The sequence below is a fragment of the Monodelphis domestica genome, chromosome 7 (assembly GCF_027887165.1).
Source record: "Monodelphis domestica isolate mMonDom1 chromosome 7, mMonDom1.pri, whole genome shotgun sequence".
Taxonomy (NCBI): Eukaryota; Metazoa; Chordata; class Mammalia; order Didelphimorphia; family Didelphidae; genus Monodelphis; species Monodelphis domestica.
Genome location: NC_077233.1, coordinates 285,433,961 through 285,449,290, shown reverse-complemented (window position 1 = coordinate 285,449,290; position 15,330 = coordinate 285,433,961). Strand labels below are relative to the sequence as shown.

At 41.8% G+C, this 15,330-nt stretch overlaps 1 protein-coding gene and 1 long non-coding RNA gene across 2 annotated transcripts in view; one reads left to right on the top strand and one right to left on the bottom strand.

The window, feature by feature from the left end:
• The window catches only part of DTWD2 (DTW domain containing 2), a 95,952-nt gene extending 89,355 nt beyond the window's left edge, over positions 1-6,597 (top strand). The window contains exon 6 of the mRNA XM_001378375.4: positions 4,541-6,597. Coding sequence (XP_001378412.1) covers positions 4,541-4,711 — 171 coding nt within the window. The 3' untranslated portion in view covers positions 4,712-6,597. The remainder of the gene's footprint in view (positions 1-4,540) is intronic.
• Positions 675-7,641, bottom strand: LOC130455355 (uncharacterized). Its single transcript, XR_008913271.1, has 3 exons — positions 7,158-7,641; positions 4,318-4,393; positions 675-3,590 (listed from the first exon to the last, which is right to left on the bottom strand). It is a non-coding gene; the product is annotated as an uncharacterized LOC130455355 (long non-coding RNA).
• Between the last annotated feature and the right edge of the window lie 7,689 nt (positions 7,642-15,330).

The following is a 15,330-nucleotide window of genomic DNA, read 5'->3' as shown; positions in this document are numbered from 1 at the left end:
AACTCGCCCATTGACTGGATAAGAAGGCAAGGCAAGAGTTAAAGGTGACTTTGGGTTTCTAACCAGGATGACTAGTGTCTTCATGGAACCTAGAAACCCCAAACTTGTAGCCTAGAAAGATCTGACGAACCCCACGTTTTAGGACTAGCTTGTACGTTGGAGACCCCAAAGCTTGTACCTGTTCCCGTGAGAATCCACCCCGAAGGGGATCTCCGGCTAATGGACCCCAAGGTAAAGACAATCCACTTGAGGTAGAGGCTAAGCCCAAGCCCAGTGACGCCGTAGTGCAATCTCCCAAGATGAAGGCAAGCTGAAGGTCAATCCTTGGAAGTAGGGTATGATATACTGGAAGAGGCTTCTGGAGACAAGAAGGTATAGAAATCCCCCAAATGGTTTTGTTCCTCTGAGCTGCCCTCTCAAACAGTGATACTCCCAAGGATACTGTCCCCTGTGAAAGATTTTGGCCCTGGGCTCTGGCGGTGGGGAAACATCGGGCGTATCCCTTTCCTGATTGAAGACTTTGGTTCTTCTAACTACTTTAGTGTTTTTTCCAAGTGTTGCCTGGGAAAAATCGGAACTATTAAATAGTCAGAAAAACCTCTCTTTAATTAAGGGAAGGGTTTCAGTGCTAAATTAGGCCTTCCCACAGAGCTGGGGGCTGCACACTCAGAGTTCTGAGGATTGAAACTCTGGTCCCTGACCCCTGGGAGAGCCAGCTGAGCTAGACTGACAACTCCAAAGAGCCATTAAAGTGGGGAAGTTTAAATACCTTTCTTGGGGAACCTGGGATTGAGGATGAGAGGGATAGTTAATTGGCTTTACAATGGTAAAAGTGGAAAACTAGGAGTCCCATATAGGCATAACAGTGAGGGCCTGATGCTTTACAATGGACACAAGATCCAACCAAGGGCTGGGCCACCTTGGTAAAGGACTTTGACCTAAAGGGAGAAACCAGAGGGGCAAAAGAGAGACTTGGCATCTGATGGGATTGGCCCTCCCCACTTTAACTACTTCAAGATCTATTGGACTTTTCCTCAGGGAGAAACTCTCATGTGACAAGGTCACACTTGAGGCTTTCAGCTTCAAGCTAACTAAACTGGGGATCATCAGATCTCAGCAGGCTCCGAGTTTGGGGCTTCCAGATGCCAAGGTGACAGCCAGTTAGCACTACGGCTATACCATGCATACATGGAGAGGGTGGCACCTGTTCTGAGAGCGAAAAGAAGTTGGGGAGGCGAGGAGAGGGCATTTCAGACATGGGAGCTCGCGGTGTCCAGGCACAGACATGGCAGAAGAGGGCCACGGGTGAAGAAACATCAAGACCAGTTTGACCGGCCTCCAGTGTTCAAGAAGTGGAGCACAAGACCACGAGAAAGCTGCAATGGGGCTTGTTACCGCCTGGACTTCTGCTTGCTGCTGGAGTAATAGGGTACCCCTCGAATTTATTAGGTGTGGCAGTGACATTGTGAGGCCTATCTTGAGGGAAAATCATCACTTCAGCTGCTGTGTGGAGGACAGATTAGCGTGGAGACCAGACTTAGTCAAGAAGGGGCCGCTGAGAGGTCTAAGCCTCGAGGCTCGGTGCTGGGTTCAGATGGGACTCAGATACATGTGACCACGAGCAAATCACTGGACCTGAACTGCCTCGTCCTTATTACTCCTCTGCCTTGGAACCAATACTTAGTATCGATTTTAAGACAGAAGGTAAGTTTAAAAGCAAAAGATTTAGGCAAGAAAACCAAATAGGAGACCATTGTGGCCATCTAGGTAAGGAGTAATTAGAGCCTGAACTAGAAGACTGTCTGTGGGAGTGGACAGAAGGGAGATATATATGGGAGAAGGAATTGCCAAAAAGGACCAGAACTAGGAGAGAGGAGTGAAAACCCAGAAAGAACATTTGGGAAGCCACTTTCTCAGTGCTCACAAGATTCAGGTCTATGTATTGGAACTTTCCCCTGAGGAGTCCCTTTTCCCAGCCTTCTCTTCCTCTCCCTGCTCATCTTCTCCTTCTCCCTTTCGCCTCTTCTCTTTTTCTCTTCCTACATCTTCCTCTCTTACCTATTTTTTTCTCAGCTATGGGTTAAATAGAAGAATTGACATCTCCCTCTCTTGAGTTTTCTTCATTGATGTTTCATCTGATGTTGCCTTCATAAATTTATTGGTTTGGGTATGGGAGAATTGGGCCCCTCCACCATCTTTCACATAGCCGTCTTTACCAGAAATCTAACCTGAACTCTGCTGTTAACAGTCTCTGTGGAGGTTGTTTCAGGCCGGAGGTCAGGGGTGCCATTTCATAGGAGTCAGGGATTGAAAGAAGGCTTACTTCACCCCCCCCCCTCGGGGCAGGGGAAGGATTCAGGAAGTGAAAAGTAAGACCTCACAGCAACACTCTCTCTGTCTCTGTTTCTGTCTGTCTGTCTCGATATGTATATATGTATGCATATATGCACACACGTCATATGTATATAAAACTCCTAATTTTTAAAAATGGCCTTTAAAATTCAGGTTGCCCGTCCATTTTGAAGGTAATTTGATATGATAGATTAGATTTTGTTCTAGACCCAATTTCTGCCAGACTACTTTCCAATTTTCTCAGCCTTTCTCTTCAGTAGAGAATTTGTTTTCAGGTTTATCAGTTGGGTTTAATAATAATGGTGATGATGAGATGATGATGATGACAATGGATAGCTAACATGTATCTAGTGCTTACTGTATGCAGGTCCTGTGCTTTTAATTACTGTCTCATTTAATCCTCATAACAACTGCTCTTCCTTGTTTGATGTCCCATTGATCTACTTTTAAAATGTATAACTAGTGACAAATTACTTTGATAATTACTATTTTGTAGTATAATTTAAGACCTTCGAGTCCTAATCCCCTTCTTTCTTTATTTCCCTTACAATTTGGGGTCTTTGGTAGTTTAAATAGTATAATACTATATGTGCATATTAATTTTTGAAGAATGATGGCTTTGATTTGCAGCACTTCTCTCTTGGCTACTCCCCCCACTTCACCTTGCAGAAATATAGCTTGGGTCGGTCCTGAGACGTTTGGGGCTACCTTGTAGTCTAGGATATATACTCTTCCTTTCCTGGTTATTCCCCTAAATTGAACTTGTCCTGCCGAGTGACTCTAGGAGTAGCTTTGTGGGATTCCCCTTCCAAAACTACGATTCATAAAGTCTCACCAATGAAAGAATGTTAACAGTCATTCCAGAAGACATCATGGCATCCTCACCAGACCTAGGGCACACTCCCACATTATAGACTATGTCCATGGGTAGAGTGAGCCCAAAGGCCAAGGAGTCACCTCAGACTGTAGGGCCTCAGATTCACCGCTGGGCGAGTCACCCAGGACAGGACTCCTCGCCAGCACATGTGCTCCTGGACAGGGTCAATCCACTCAGCCCCTGGGCTGGACCTGAGATCGAGACCTCCACTCTGCATCACCTCCAGCTGCGGTTGTGCTGGTCTAAAACTGGCAGATCTCGTTCCCTCGACCCTCAACTCCGGGGCAGGAGTTTGTATATAGGGCGCGGTTTGCCATTCCTGTCTTCAGGCTCTCCTTACTGCAGGCTGGGTCCAGGCACACTAAATGATAAGGAACATCCACCATTCAGTATCAACTGACTTTGGAGTTCCGGGTTCTCCAGTTTGATTTTAAGGTTCTCAAGTGCAATCAACAAACTAAATGGACAAGCATCGATTAATTATCTGCTCTGGAGCCAGGCACTGTCTGAAGGCCTAGGAAGGCAAAGAAAGGCCACCCCCCCCCCCCCCCCCACTCCAAACAGTCCTTGCCTCCAAGAAGCTCATCATCTAACGGGGGAGACTCCATGCCAATATGTTGGAGGCCACCCTAAAAGGAAGGTTCTAGCACTGGGAAAGACTTCTTATAGAAAGCAGGATATTGGTTGTTTTTCAGTTTTGTCTGACTCTACTTGACCCTGCGGACCCCGCTGTCCATGAGGCTTTCTTGGCGTAGATCCTGGAATGGCTTGCCATTTCCTTTTCTAGTGGATCAAGGCAAACAGAGGTTGTCACATTCCCAGGATCGCATAGCTAATCAATAAACGTCTGAGGCTGGATTTGGATTTAGGGCTTCCTGACTCCAGGACCGGTGCTTTATAATACACCGAGCCATCTGCTTGCTTCTAAAGTCTTGAGATAATATTCTGAATCCATTCAGTATTTGGCTTCAATTGCTCCACTCCCTTTAATATTTGATTGTCGAGACAAGTGGATTAGGAATGACTTGAGAACATTTGTTCCCTTCTTGTCTAGAATACCAGGTGAAAGTAAATTTAAAGTCTAGTACCTTTAGGAGACTCCTATGTTCTTCTTGTGACATAATCTCAGACTCTTCCTTAGTGATACATAGGGAACAAATGTTCCTATAAATTATTAAAGCAAATAAAAAATATATTGTCAGATTTAGTACTAGAATTATGAGAAAAATTAATAACAATATAAAAGGGTAAGAATGACTTTTTAAAATCTACATATTTAATGAATTTTAAATTTTTTTCCCTCTCCACCAGACATTGCTTCGTCCTCTTCAAGCTTTGTGTTCTTTCCAGCTTCAGCATGGTGCTCAGATTCGGCTCAGCAAGGAACACCTCTTGAAAAATGGTCTCTATCCTAAGCCCATGCCAAAGAATAAACGCAAACTAAGGAAAATGGAGCTCCTAATGAATAGTGTTAAAATTTAGGGAAATTAGCCTTGTTGTTTTCAGTATACCTATTCAATTGCAATTACAATACCAAACTCATTTTTAAGTCTACTGAGAGCGCCGTGAGTTACTGACTGACTCAACAAAAGAACCAAGAGAAATAAAAACAAAGTCTTGCCCAGAGTAGGGAAATGAAACAAAGAGTTCTTTTTTTTAAAAGGAAAATTATAACAAAATTAAAAGATATGAATTTATTCTTCAAAAATATCTAGTAATTTTGCAACTCTTGTAATGAAATTATAACAGAATAAGGAAAACTCATTTTCCTGCTAAACTTGAACACCATAGTGGTCTTTAAGTACTTTCTTAATGAAAAAAATATAATTTCGTATTTTAGGGGTTGCATATAATTTTGAAAACTAATGTATATTTTAGTTGTAGTCATTGCCATTGAGAGAGTTTCTGTTTTTCATAGTTCTTGTATGGATTTGTTGATTGACAATAAGCCTTGTTTTGTTGAAATTTTCATAAGTAACAAAAGTAGAATAAAAACAAAGTACTGCCTGTGCTATTTTTATGAAATAACATGACTATCACTAGGATGAATGAAAAACAGCTTATTGCTACTCCAGATTTCCAGTGTCTTTCAAAGAATTATCTTTTGTAAAGAGAGGGAAATTGCTATGCCTAACTAGGACAATATTGTTTAGATAATATATGATATTTGGTGAAGATTCTGCAATAGAGCAGGCCTGCATCAATTTTCTGGTTTTCCACAGGAACTTTATAGGTTGGTCAGTAGCTAAAACAAACAAACAAAATCAAGTAACTTACAGCATACTAAAACCTGGGCATTTTTATTTTAGTAAAAATTATAACAGAATAAGGAAAACTCATTTCCCTGCTAAACTTGAACACAATAGTGGTCTTTAAGTACTTTCTTAATGAAAAAAATTATAATTTCGTATTTTAGGGGTTGCATATAATTTTGAAAACTAATGTATATTTTTAGTTGTAGTCATTGCCATTGAGAGAGTTTCTGTTTTTCATGGTTCTTGTACAGATTTGTTGATTGACAATAAGCCTTGTTTTGTTGAAATTTTCATAAGTAACAAAAGTAGAATAAAAACAAAGTACTGCCTGTGCTATTTTTATGGAATAACATGACTATCACTAGGATCATTGAAATACAAGGGTATCAGAATTTTAAAAATCTAAGAGAAAACTCTCAATGTAAAAAGAAGTAAATTCTACCACTTTGGGAAACATTTATGAAGTTTTACCATGTTGGAACTACATGTTTTGTGAATTAAAGATATCCCTTATGTTAAAATAAGCCATTAGAAGAAATGTTTATGTGCATCTTTATATTTAACTTAAATCATAAAGTGGAGGTATGTGAATTTTGACAATAAAATAACATTGCGTTTCCTTATTTTTGCAAGTTACAAATAAGCTTGATGGTCAGTGCTTGAGTCCATAAAATTGCTTTGCTATTTGTAGATTTTCCAATAGCCCTTCCTTTAAATGGCCATTTAAATTAATAGAACTCTAGGATGATATTCTTTATTATAAAAGCATACAAAATGTAAAGTATATGAAATATATTTTATTGACATTCATGTATTTGAAGGGTTTGTTTTGGCATATCTATTACTTTATTTTTAATTACCTTTTCTGTATCACATCATTGTCATCATTTGTTATTGAATATTTATAGTCATATTTTGATATGCCATCATAGAAAAAAATGGAATAGATTTATGCTTTCTGAAGATTACTGTATTATTTTACTTGGTTTCTGATAACATACTAAAGGGTTACAAATCTTTACATTATTAAAAAAAAATGCTAGAGAAGATGGACTTATCCACTATAGAACTTTCTGGGAATTGTTAAATGAATTAAAATGTTTAAGTAATTTATACTCTCATGTTCATTTCTATAGGTTTTTAGCATAAGATGAAGTAAAGACATTTTAAAAATCCATAATAAATTGAAATGCCACTTAGGAAAAAATACTAGAATGCCAGAGTTTATGATATTGTGTGTACTCCATCATATAGGACAGTATAGCTACTTGTTTGGCTGGCTATAGAAGTATTTTTAAAAATATAAATAGTCACTGAGATCCCTTTCAATTTTGAAATTCCGAGTTAGTGAAATATATTTAAACATGAAAGACATTATATTTCCAGAGTTTAGTTTTCTTAATCATTGTTAAAAACTTTAAATGATCAGGAACCTTAAAGATTTCAGCATGATCTCACATTTTTACCTAGTGTAATGTCTTCCTCTGAGGTTCATTCATCTTATATAAATTTATCACCCATTCTAGATCCTACCAATCCCCAAAGAATCCCCGTTTCCCCCCCCTCAAATGTGACTCAGTTCTTTCCTTCACACTAAAGGATTTCAGCGAAAATATTTTTATTTCTTCAAATACCCAAACTTTTCAGATCCGCAAACTGTTAACTACCATTACCTGGACAGTCAAACCTTTGATCTTGCCTTCCAACCAGTTATCTTCTACTTCTGTGTTGAAGGAATTCAACATTACTTTCTTATCATAAACTGCCATTCTCCCTATACTTTACTACTCCTAAATCCATCGTGCACAATGTCCCACTCCCCCTCAGTATTTTCTCAGGCCATCATTCTTGTTGTCAGCCCATTACCCTCCCATCCAGCCTTTTCAACTGAATTCTTTCCTTCCTGCTTCATGGAAACAGAGGCTTTTTGCTGTGAGCTGTTCTCTTTATCCCACAATTCCTCTGACCTAATTTTCCGCTGTCTCTTTCACTCTAGTCAGAAAAAGAGGTGGCCTATTTTGCCCCAAACAACCCTTTTCTGGTATCATTTATATGATCCCTTCTAGTCTCCAGCATATTTCTCCCAATACCATCCCTTCTCCATATCCTTCAGTCTGTTCCTGTTTACGACCCAGTTGCTTACCAACATGGCCAAATTTTACTATACCTAAAACATCCTCCCTGGCTCTGCTCTCTCTATTAACTGTTCAGTACGTTTGTCCTGTCCTCAGCTGGCCTCCTTGGGGGGAACCAAACTCCTCCCGGGGGTCTCCGTGTTGCTTCCTCTCCTCCTCCTGCACCCGTGGCCTGCTTCTCGCGCCACCACTCAACCGCAGCTGCTCTCTCCGGAATGAGCCATCCCGTGGCCTGTGTCAGCCTTGACTCTCGGCTCCCTCCTGCATCCTCTGCCCTCTCCGAGTGTCTGACGGGCAGGCGTTCTGCCTCTTCCTGGCGCTGCTCTCGCCCGAGTGCCTGGGCAGCAGCTGGGTGATGCGGTCGGTGAAGGCCGGCCCTGGAGTCAGCCCAATCCCAGAGCCCGTCTGCCCCGACCTGGGCAGGGCGCTTGGCCTCCGAGCCCTCCGCTGGAAGATGGGGATGGCACGTGGTCGCTCTGAGGGTCCCAAGTTAGCGTCCATCAAGAGCCGAGAACAGCACCTGGCAGGTGGCGAGTCCTATAGCCATGGTTGTGCCGACTGGACGAGTGGGCCGAGGCTCCCGCTTCCCGCGGGCTCCCGCTTCCCGTGGCTTCCGGCACTCTCCGTCTGGCGGCGTCTCCCTCCGGAGCTCCTCTCCACACCACCAACGCCCCGCCGGACACTTTGAGCGGCGTCCCTTCCTGCACTTACCTAGCAAAGGCAGAACAGAACCCGCCCTCTCTTCGGGCCTTGCCACTTTCCAGGCCCAGTCCGTGGCCTCGTCCCAGATGCCAGCCATTTCCCAGCCACCCGCCCGGCCATGTGCCTCGGTGCGCCCATGACCCCTGGGTCAAAGGTAGACGCCTCTGTTTGGCGCCTACGTCGGTCACGGCCCCCCCTCCCTCTGCCCTCCACAGGGCCTAGGCCAAACACCCCCCCCCCCCCCCCCCCCCCCCGACTCAGCCAGGGCCACCCGGCTGGGAAGTGCCTGACACTGGCTTGAAAGCCAGGACTTCCGGTTCCGATTTGGCGCTTTATCCACAGCGCTACTAACTCCCCTGAACGTATCTTTTCTACGCTCCGCGTGTGAAGTCCTTGAGAACACGGACCATTTTCACTCTCCTCTGGTGCCACTAAGCGCAAATCAGTGCGGTTAGGAAAGCTTTCACGTTTTGTAGGGGACAAACGCCATCCAGGCCGCTTCGAGACCATGCTCCACGCCCAGATGAGGGACGCCCCAGGCTCTCTCCATTTGGAGCGCGCTCTGCAGTCCTTTGTGCGGCCTTCCTCACAAGGCACCAGCACCGGCCTTCCGGAGTCGGGAGGAGCGCAGCGCCCCCGCCCGGCGAGCCCTTAAAGGCCTGGCCTGTTCCCCGACACGGTGCTTAACCATCTAGTGATGGCTGGCTGGCTCCAGATAGCTTCTTTCTAGAGCGGCGTCGCCAGACTAGAAGAAGGCCCTTTTTTCCTGGTGCTTTAAATCCAACTGAAGGAAGATTTTAGCCCCAGCCTCCTAACAGTTCATTAATCAACCATTCGGGATGCCTGCGGTGTGCCGAGCCTTATCCTAAGGCCTTGATAAGATTAATGTCGTATTGGCGGGATGAAGGGGTGACCGGCAAATCCAGCCATTCTCTCTTGTTTCCTGAAGTCCAGATAGCAGGGCAGTGTTAGGAAAGAAGCAGTCACTATTGTGTTAAGAATACAAATAGAAGCAAAAAGAAAGAGTGGGGAGCGCACCATTGAACGGAAGAAGACAACGCATGGAAGTTAACTGGAAGAGGCTGAGGGAATCCTGAAGGTAGGCGAACGCTTTTCCAGTATACTCTCCCCCCCCCCCCCCCCCCCCCCCCCCCGGGAAGTTGTGACAAAACTATCTAAATCTCACAGAGTCAGAACTCTGGCAAAATACCTGTGTAAAATTTCTTCTCTAGGGATGCTCCACTCCATTGCGCCCTCCATCTCCTAACCCATACTAGCAAATACCTTGGGTTAAAATTGTTTATAAAGGCAACGAACCTTACAACAAAGAGAGGTAAACAAAATTCTAAGATGAGACTCTCCCAGGTGAGTCTAGATCCTAGAGGGAGAAAATGGTAGAAGGCTGCCTTGGAGTCTGTAATTTTGCAGGGTTTCAGCAGTACAATCATTTCTACATTCCTTCTGTTCAAATCTGTTGACACAGCTTTTGCCAAAGTATGATTGAACTTTTTTCAAAAAGAGCAAAGACCCTTCTTTGCCCTAGAATTATCAGAAATCTTCTCAACTTTGTTTCTTTAGGGATGTGCCTCTGATGACTACCATTACCCAGGCAAGAGACAAGAGTACTTGGTTATTTTGGGAAGCTAGTTCCCATTATGCTTATCCTTTCATTTTGATACCTCTTCTTGGTATAGGGCAAAGTTTCTTCTGCAGAGACCTTATTCTAATCTTTATTTTTAAAAAAAACTTTTTCTCTATAGGTTGTCTAGAGCCAGGCAATGGCCATTTGCCTTCTAATCACCAAACAGGACTTAAAACAAGAAACAAAACTATACGAGCTTTTCCAGTTGGTCTGTGCAAATGATTGGGCAGGGAAAAGGCATAGAGACAATCTATGCCCTAGTGCAGTGATGGTGAGCCTTTTAGAGATGGAGTGTTATGCCTCTCTCCCAACATGGGAGAGAGAAAGCCCTTCCATTGGCTGCTGGGCAGATGGGCAGGGGAAGTGAGGAATGTCAGGTGCAAGGAGAGGGGGAGGGGACCAGCTCTACCCCAAGTCCCTTTGGCTTTCTAGTAACAAACTCTGGTGGGCAACTGCAGGTGTGCCCTCAGAGAGGGCTCTGCATGCCCCTTTTTGCATGTATGCCATAGGTTCGCCATCATAGTCCTGGTGAGTAAGTCCTACATCTCTGCTAGAGGCTCAGCTGCTTGCCTAGACTTCTCATAAACAAGAGAATTACTTAAAAGTGTACATCCTTTGTAAGGAGGAAATTAGCGTGTTTACATTCTTTACAAGGTATGGCATCCACTTACATCATAAGTAGACTTACCTTTACATAGTTAAAATACAGTCTAATTTGCTACCCTTTCACAGAATGTGTTCAGGCTCCTTTGTGCAGGTTTGAAGTATATACTTTCCTATAGACACCTGACCGGGAGAAACAAAACTTCCTACACAGAATTGCTATAAGGTTACAACCAAATAAGAAAGTATTTGCACTCATTTCCTAAACTAGAAAGCTTCAGCCCGTCCTCTGGAGTGTCAGGTTCTTGGTTAAGGGAGGTCATTCTTGTGACCCTGATCTGCATTACTGTCCTAAACAATACAGAGCTCCATCTAATTGCCGCAGCTCATTGCAAATTCCAAAGACGTCCCCATTGATGGCTAATATGATTCTATTCTGAGCCTATATATCCTTGCAATAAAACTTGCATAAAACTATGGCCATGAACATTTTGTGAACCCCCACCTAGGCTTGAACCAGAATATTCTAAGAACCATCTTAGAATAGCAAAGACTTTGGACCAGCTGCAGAATGAATTCTTAATGGGATGTTGTGAAAGGTTAAATAGGAAAGAGTGAGGGAAAATCCAGTTTCAGATTTGAAGGGTGCCTGAGTGTTTTTTAGCTCTGCTAAACTTGCTGTGATAGAGGCAAGACCCTACACAAGGGAAGACAAATGTGAGCAGGAAATGGGGACATAATATGACTAGTGTTGGGCAGCAGATTGTGCTGAATTTAGGACAGCTTCAAGAAGGAGTAGACAGAATAGTATCAGAGGAGAGAGAAAATGAAAAGATCAAATTTCTCATTCTCGTTCCATACGTGCCTTCATTATTTAGATATGCTTACTTTATGAAATCAGTTATTGGCTTCTTTTTTTTCTCTTTTGTAATAACAAATTAATCTGTTCAGATTTATAGCTATGATTTTTAGGGCTCTATTTTGCTCCATTTATTTTCTTTGAATTTTTAAAAAAACCTTCCCTTCTGTATTAGAATTGACACTAAGCATTAATTCCAAGGCAGAAAAGGGCGTTAAATGACTTGCTCAGGGTCATACAGCTAGGAAGTGGCTGAGGCTACTTTGGAATCTAGGACTTCCTGTCTCCAGGCCTAGCTTTCTATCTCCTGAGCCACCTAACTGCCTTTTGTATTTTGTTTAAAAAAAAAAATCTCTTCTAGAATTACCTTTCCCTAAGATTAATTTAGCTTTTACTATGTTGATAATAATTTATTTTCCCATTGTCAGAATTTTAAAATTTACTTATTGTCATTATTCTTTTATTTATCTATTCTTTCCTTTTTGTTCCTTCTCTTTATTCACCCAATAAAGCAAGTGGTTTAAAATCTTTCCTCCCTTACAAACTCTTATTTTCTGTAGCTGTTATTGCACCTTCTTCTGTTTTGGTTATTTTATCTTTGTTCAGTTAATTATTTCTCTACTTTTCTAGCATATTCTGAATTGGGCATGTTCCTTCTTTATGCATGCATTCTTTATTTTCTTTGTTTTCTTCATGGAGTTAAAGCTTCTGAAAAATATAATATGTTCACTTTTCTATAAAATTTCTATTATTGCCTTCATGGATTTTGCTCCAGCTTCCTCACCCACTCCCCACCCCCAAGACTGTTCCTTAATCTTACTCTTAGGAATATTGATTTTTTGGGGGGGAGAACAATATGAAACATAAACAAAGCTTCACTGTAGTTGTTTCAAAATTTTTTGGCATGGGCCCCACCCCAATTCTATATGGAATCTGTTATAAGGAAAGAGGATTTGAGCAGGATCTACAAAGGTCGGAGAGGCAGGGAAAAGTTCTAGAATTCTGCAGAAGTGACTGGGCCGTTTTCTAACAGACAGTCAAGGAGAGAGTCGTCATTTGGCTCCTAGGGTGGACCCAGGAACTTCTGTGGGTGTCCTGCTACATACCAACTTGTTCCTGTGTTATCCTGCTAGCTGAGAGACACACCAACATCATCTGTCAGTGAGAACTTTTCCCTAAGCCTTGGTCCTGTTCAGCTTCCACCCTAATTTCCTCTATTCCTATCCAAGTGAATTTGGGTTAGTGGAGTATGTTTATATATTAGGGATTGGGACTTCAGGTAGAGAGGTAAATGATAGAATAGTTAAAATCTTTCTCAGAAGATTTCCCAGGAGGGAACTACTATAGATTGGTTGGGAGGGTTAGATAAATACTATAGATTAGATTTATCCTCATTCCCTTCCATACTTTCCTTTGCCTAAATAAACCATCCCTGTGTTTCTAAACTGCTTATTTGTTATCTTGTCGCCTATACACCGTTGGCCTTCCCCAAACCCTGTGTCTTCTGATACTGGCTCCCCACTGTCATCTAGTGAGCCTACAAACATCCCGATACCACCCTGGTTTATTCTTGTCACTTATTTCAAGTCCAACCCCAAGGCCAAATACATAGTCCCATCTCTGGATTTGTTTTTCCCTCACTGTTGTGGAAAAGTGGGTTCCCACCTAAAGAATAACCAGGCCAGGACAAACTTTCAGAAAATAGAGATTTATTGGGCGGGAAAGCCAAATGGCCAGGAGGCAAGATAGAGGTCGCTTCTCTCTGGGATAGGAGAGTTGAGTTTTTATATGCTTTTACAGGCAAAAATGACTACATGATATGTGACAGACAAGGACAGAAAACTGAGAAGGGGGCCGGTGCCTGAGATTGGGAATATTGTCTGTCAGTGAGATATGCACATCTCAAAAGTATGGAACTTGCAGGCTCCTCATCTACCTACCAGTATTTATCAGGCACATTGTGCTTCAGCTACATGGCATTCCCAGGGTCAGAAGCTGAGGAGTTCTTTGTGTCCCCTAGGATTTCCAGGTCTCCTCTATCCCCCTCCACCACTACTCTGGCCACTGATAGAAACATTCGTATCTCTACAACAATATCTCAGAAAAGGGACCTTTCGATGGATGAACTTTCCCCAGATTAAACTGACCATAAAACTCCTTATATCCCACCACAGGTTCATATCTGCTTCTTCACTTCCTTCCATAACTCCTTCTCTCACCCTTGCCATTAGACAATAAAAATGACCATTCCATTTAGTATTCAGTTATGAACAGGGTACATCTCCCAGTGTCTTCTATTTTCTCCTTGCCTTCTGTCCATTAATAAAACATTTAAGACAAATTATTTATGTGACTTATTTATTTTCTTCTTAATCCTTATACTTTGTGATTTTTCTCATGTCTTTTCTCAGCAACAGGTCCTTGCTATTTCCCACTGCCTTAGTGAAAAGCCTGGTTACACTTGTAAAACAGTATAGATGCTTCTTTTTTGAGGCAGAGATGCCTGAAAGAAATCTTTTTTCATTGTTGTTAAATTTCTTTTTTTCACAAATAATTTTAATATATTATTTTGGGTTGTAGTTTGAGTTCTATTGCCTTTTGGAATAGGTTATTTCTCTTCTCTAATTTCTTATAACTTCAGAATGATTCCTTATTATTCAAATTTCTTTTTCTTCATATTTAAAAGTTTCTCCCCTGGCCACTTTCGAAATTAACTATTTGCCATTGAAATTGGTAAAGTAATCTGGAGTTTGAGGTGAGGGATTTTGTTCTGGCAGCAATTTGTGGATTTTCACAATTAGGACTTTGAGATCTATATTCAAAAGTTCTGGATGGTTTTCTTATATTATTCCTTGTGTCATAGTATATTATTTTTTTCCAAATTCATTATGCTTTTCTGGGAGACCTCTGATTTTTAAAAAAAGTTTTATTTAATTAATTTAGAATATTTTTCCATGGTTACATGATTCATGTTTTTTCCCTCCTCTCCTCCCATCCCTTCCCATAGCTAATGAGCAATTCCACTGGGTTTTACATGTGTCATTGATCAAGACCAATTTCCATATTATTAATATTTGCACTGGGGTGATCATTTACAATCTACACCCCCAATCATATCCCCATCAAACCATGTGATCAAGCAGTTGTTTCTCTTTTGTGTTTTTATCCCCACAGTTCTTTCACTAGATGTGGATAGCATTCTTCCTTATAAGTTCCTCAGAATTGTCCTGGATCATTGCATTGCTATTAGTAGAGAAGTCTATTATATTCAATTGTGCCACAGTGTATCCATCTCTGTGTACAATGTTCTCCTGGTTCTGCTCCTTTCAATCGCTGCTGGTGAACCTCCATGTCTGAGAGGTGTGTCTGCAACCGCGCTCCTAGTTACAGAGGCTGCTGATTTAATGTTGGGATGGATGTCCACTTACTATTATGTGCCCACATGAAGTAGAAACTTTGCTTTTAAGACTCCATGCAGGCATTCTCAGAACAAAGACTGACTAGATATGAAATCACTTTGCTAGAAATGAAAATATTACATTGAAATGCTGCATGACACTTAATCCAACTATACTGTTATCTGATCCACCACCATATAGAGAACCTCCAAATGATTGTGAAAGAATAGTAAATATTGCAGAAAAGCCCTGTGACAATTTATCAGATATACCTTTAGAAAATGAAGAAATAGTATTATTTACTCATGGGTCCCCATGTATGAGAGATGGCATAAGGTATACAGGTGCAGCTGTAGTTACTGAATTTCAAACGATATGGTCAGTCTCACTACCAAATAATCTAAGTTCACAAGCTGCTGAACTAATAAACTAAACCATTCCTGTAATAAAATTATTTTATTCATTATCATGTATTCATGAGAAATGCCATGCTATTTCCAGATTGGG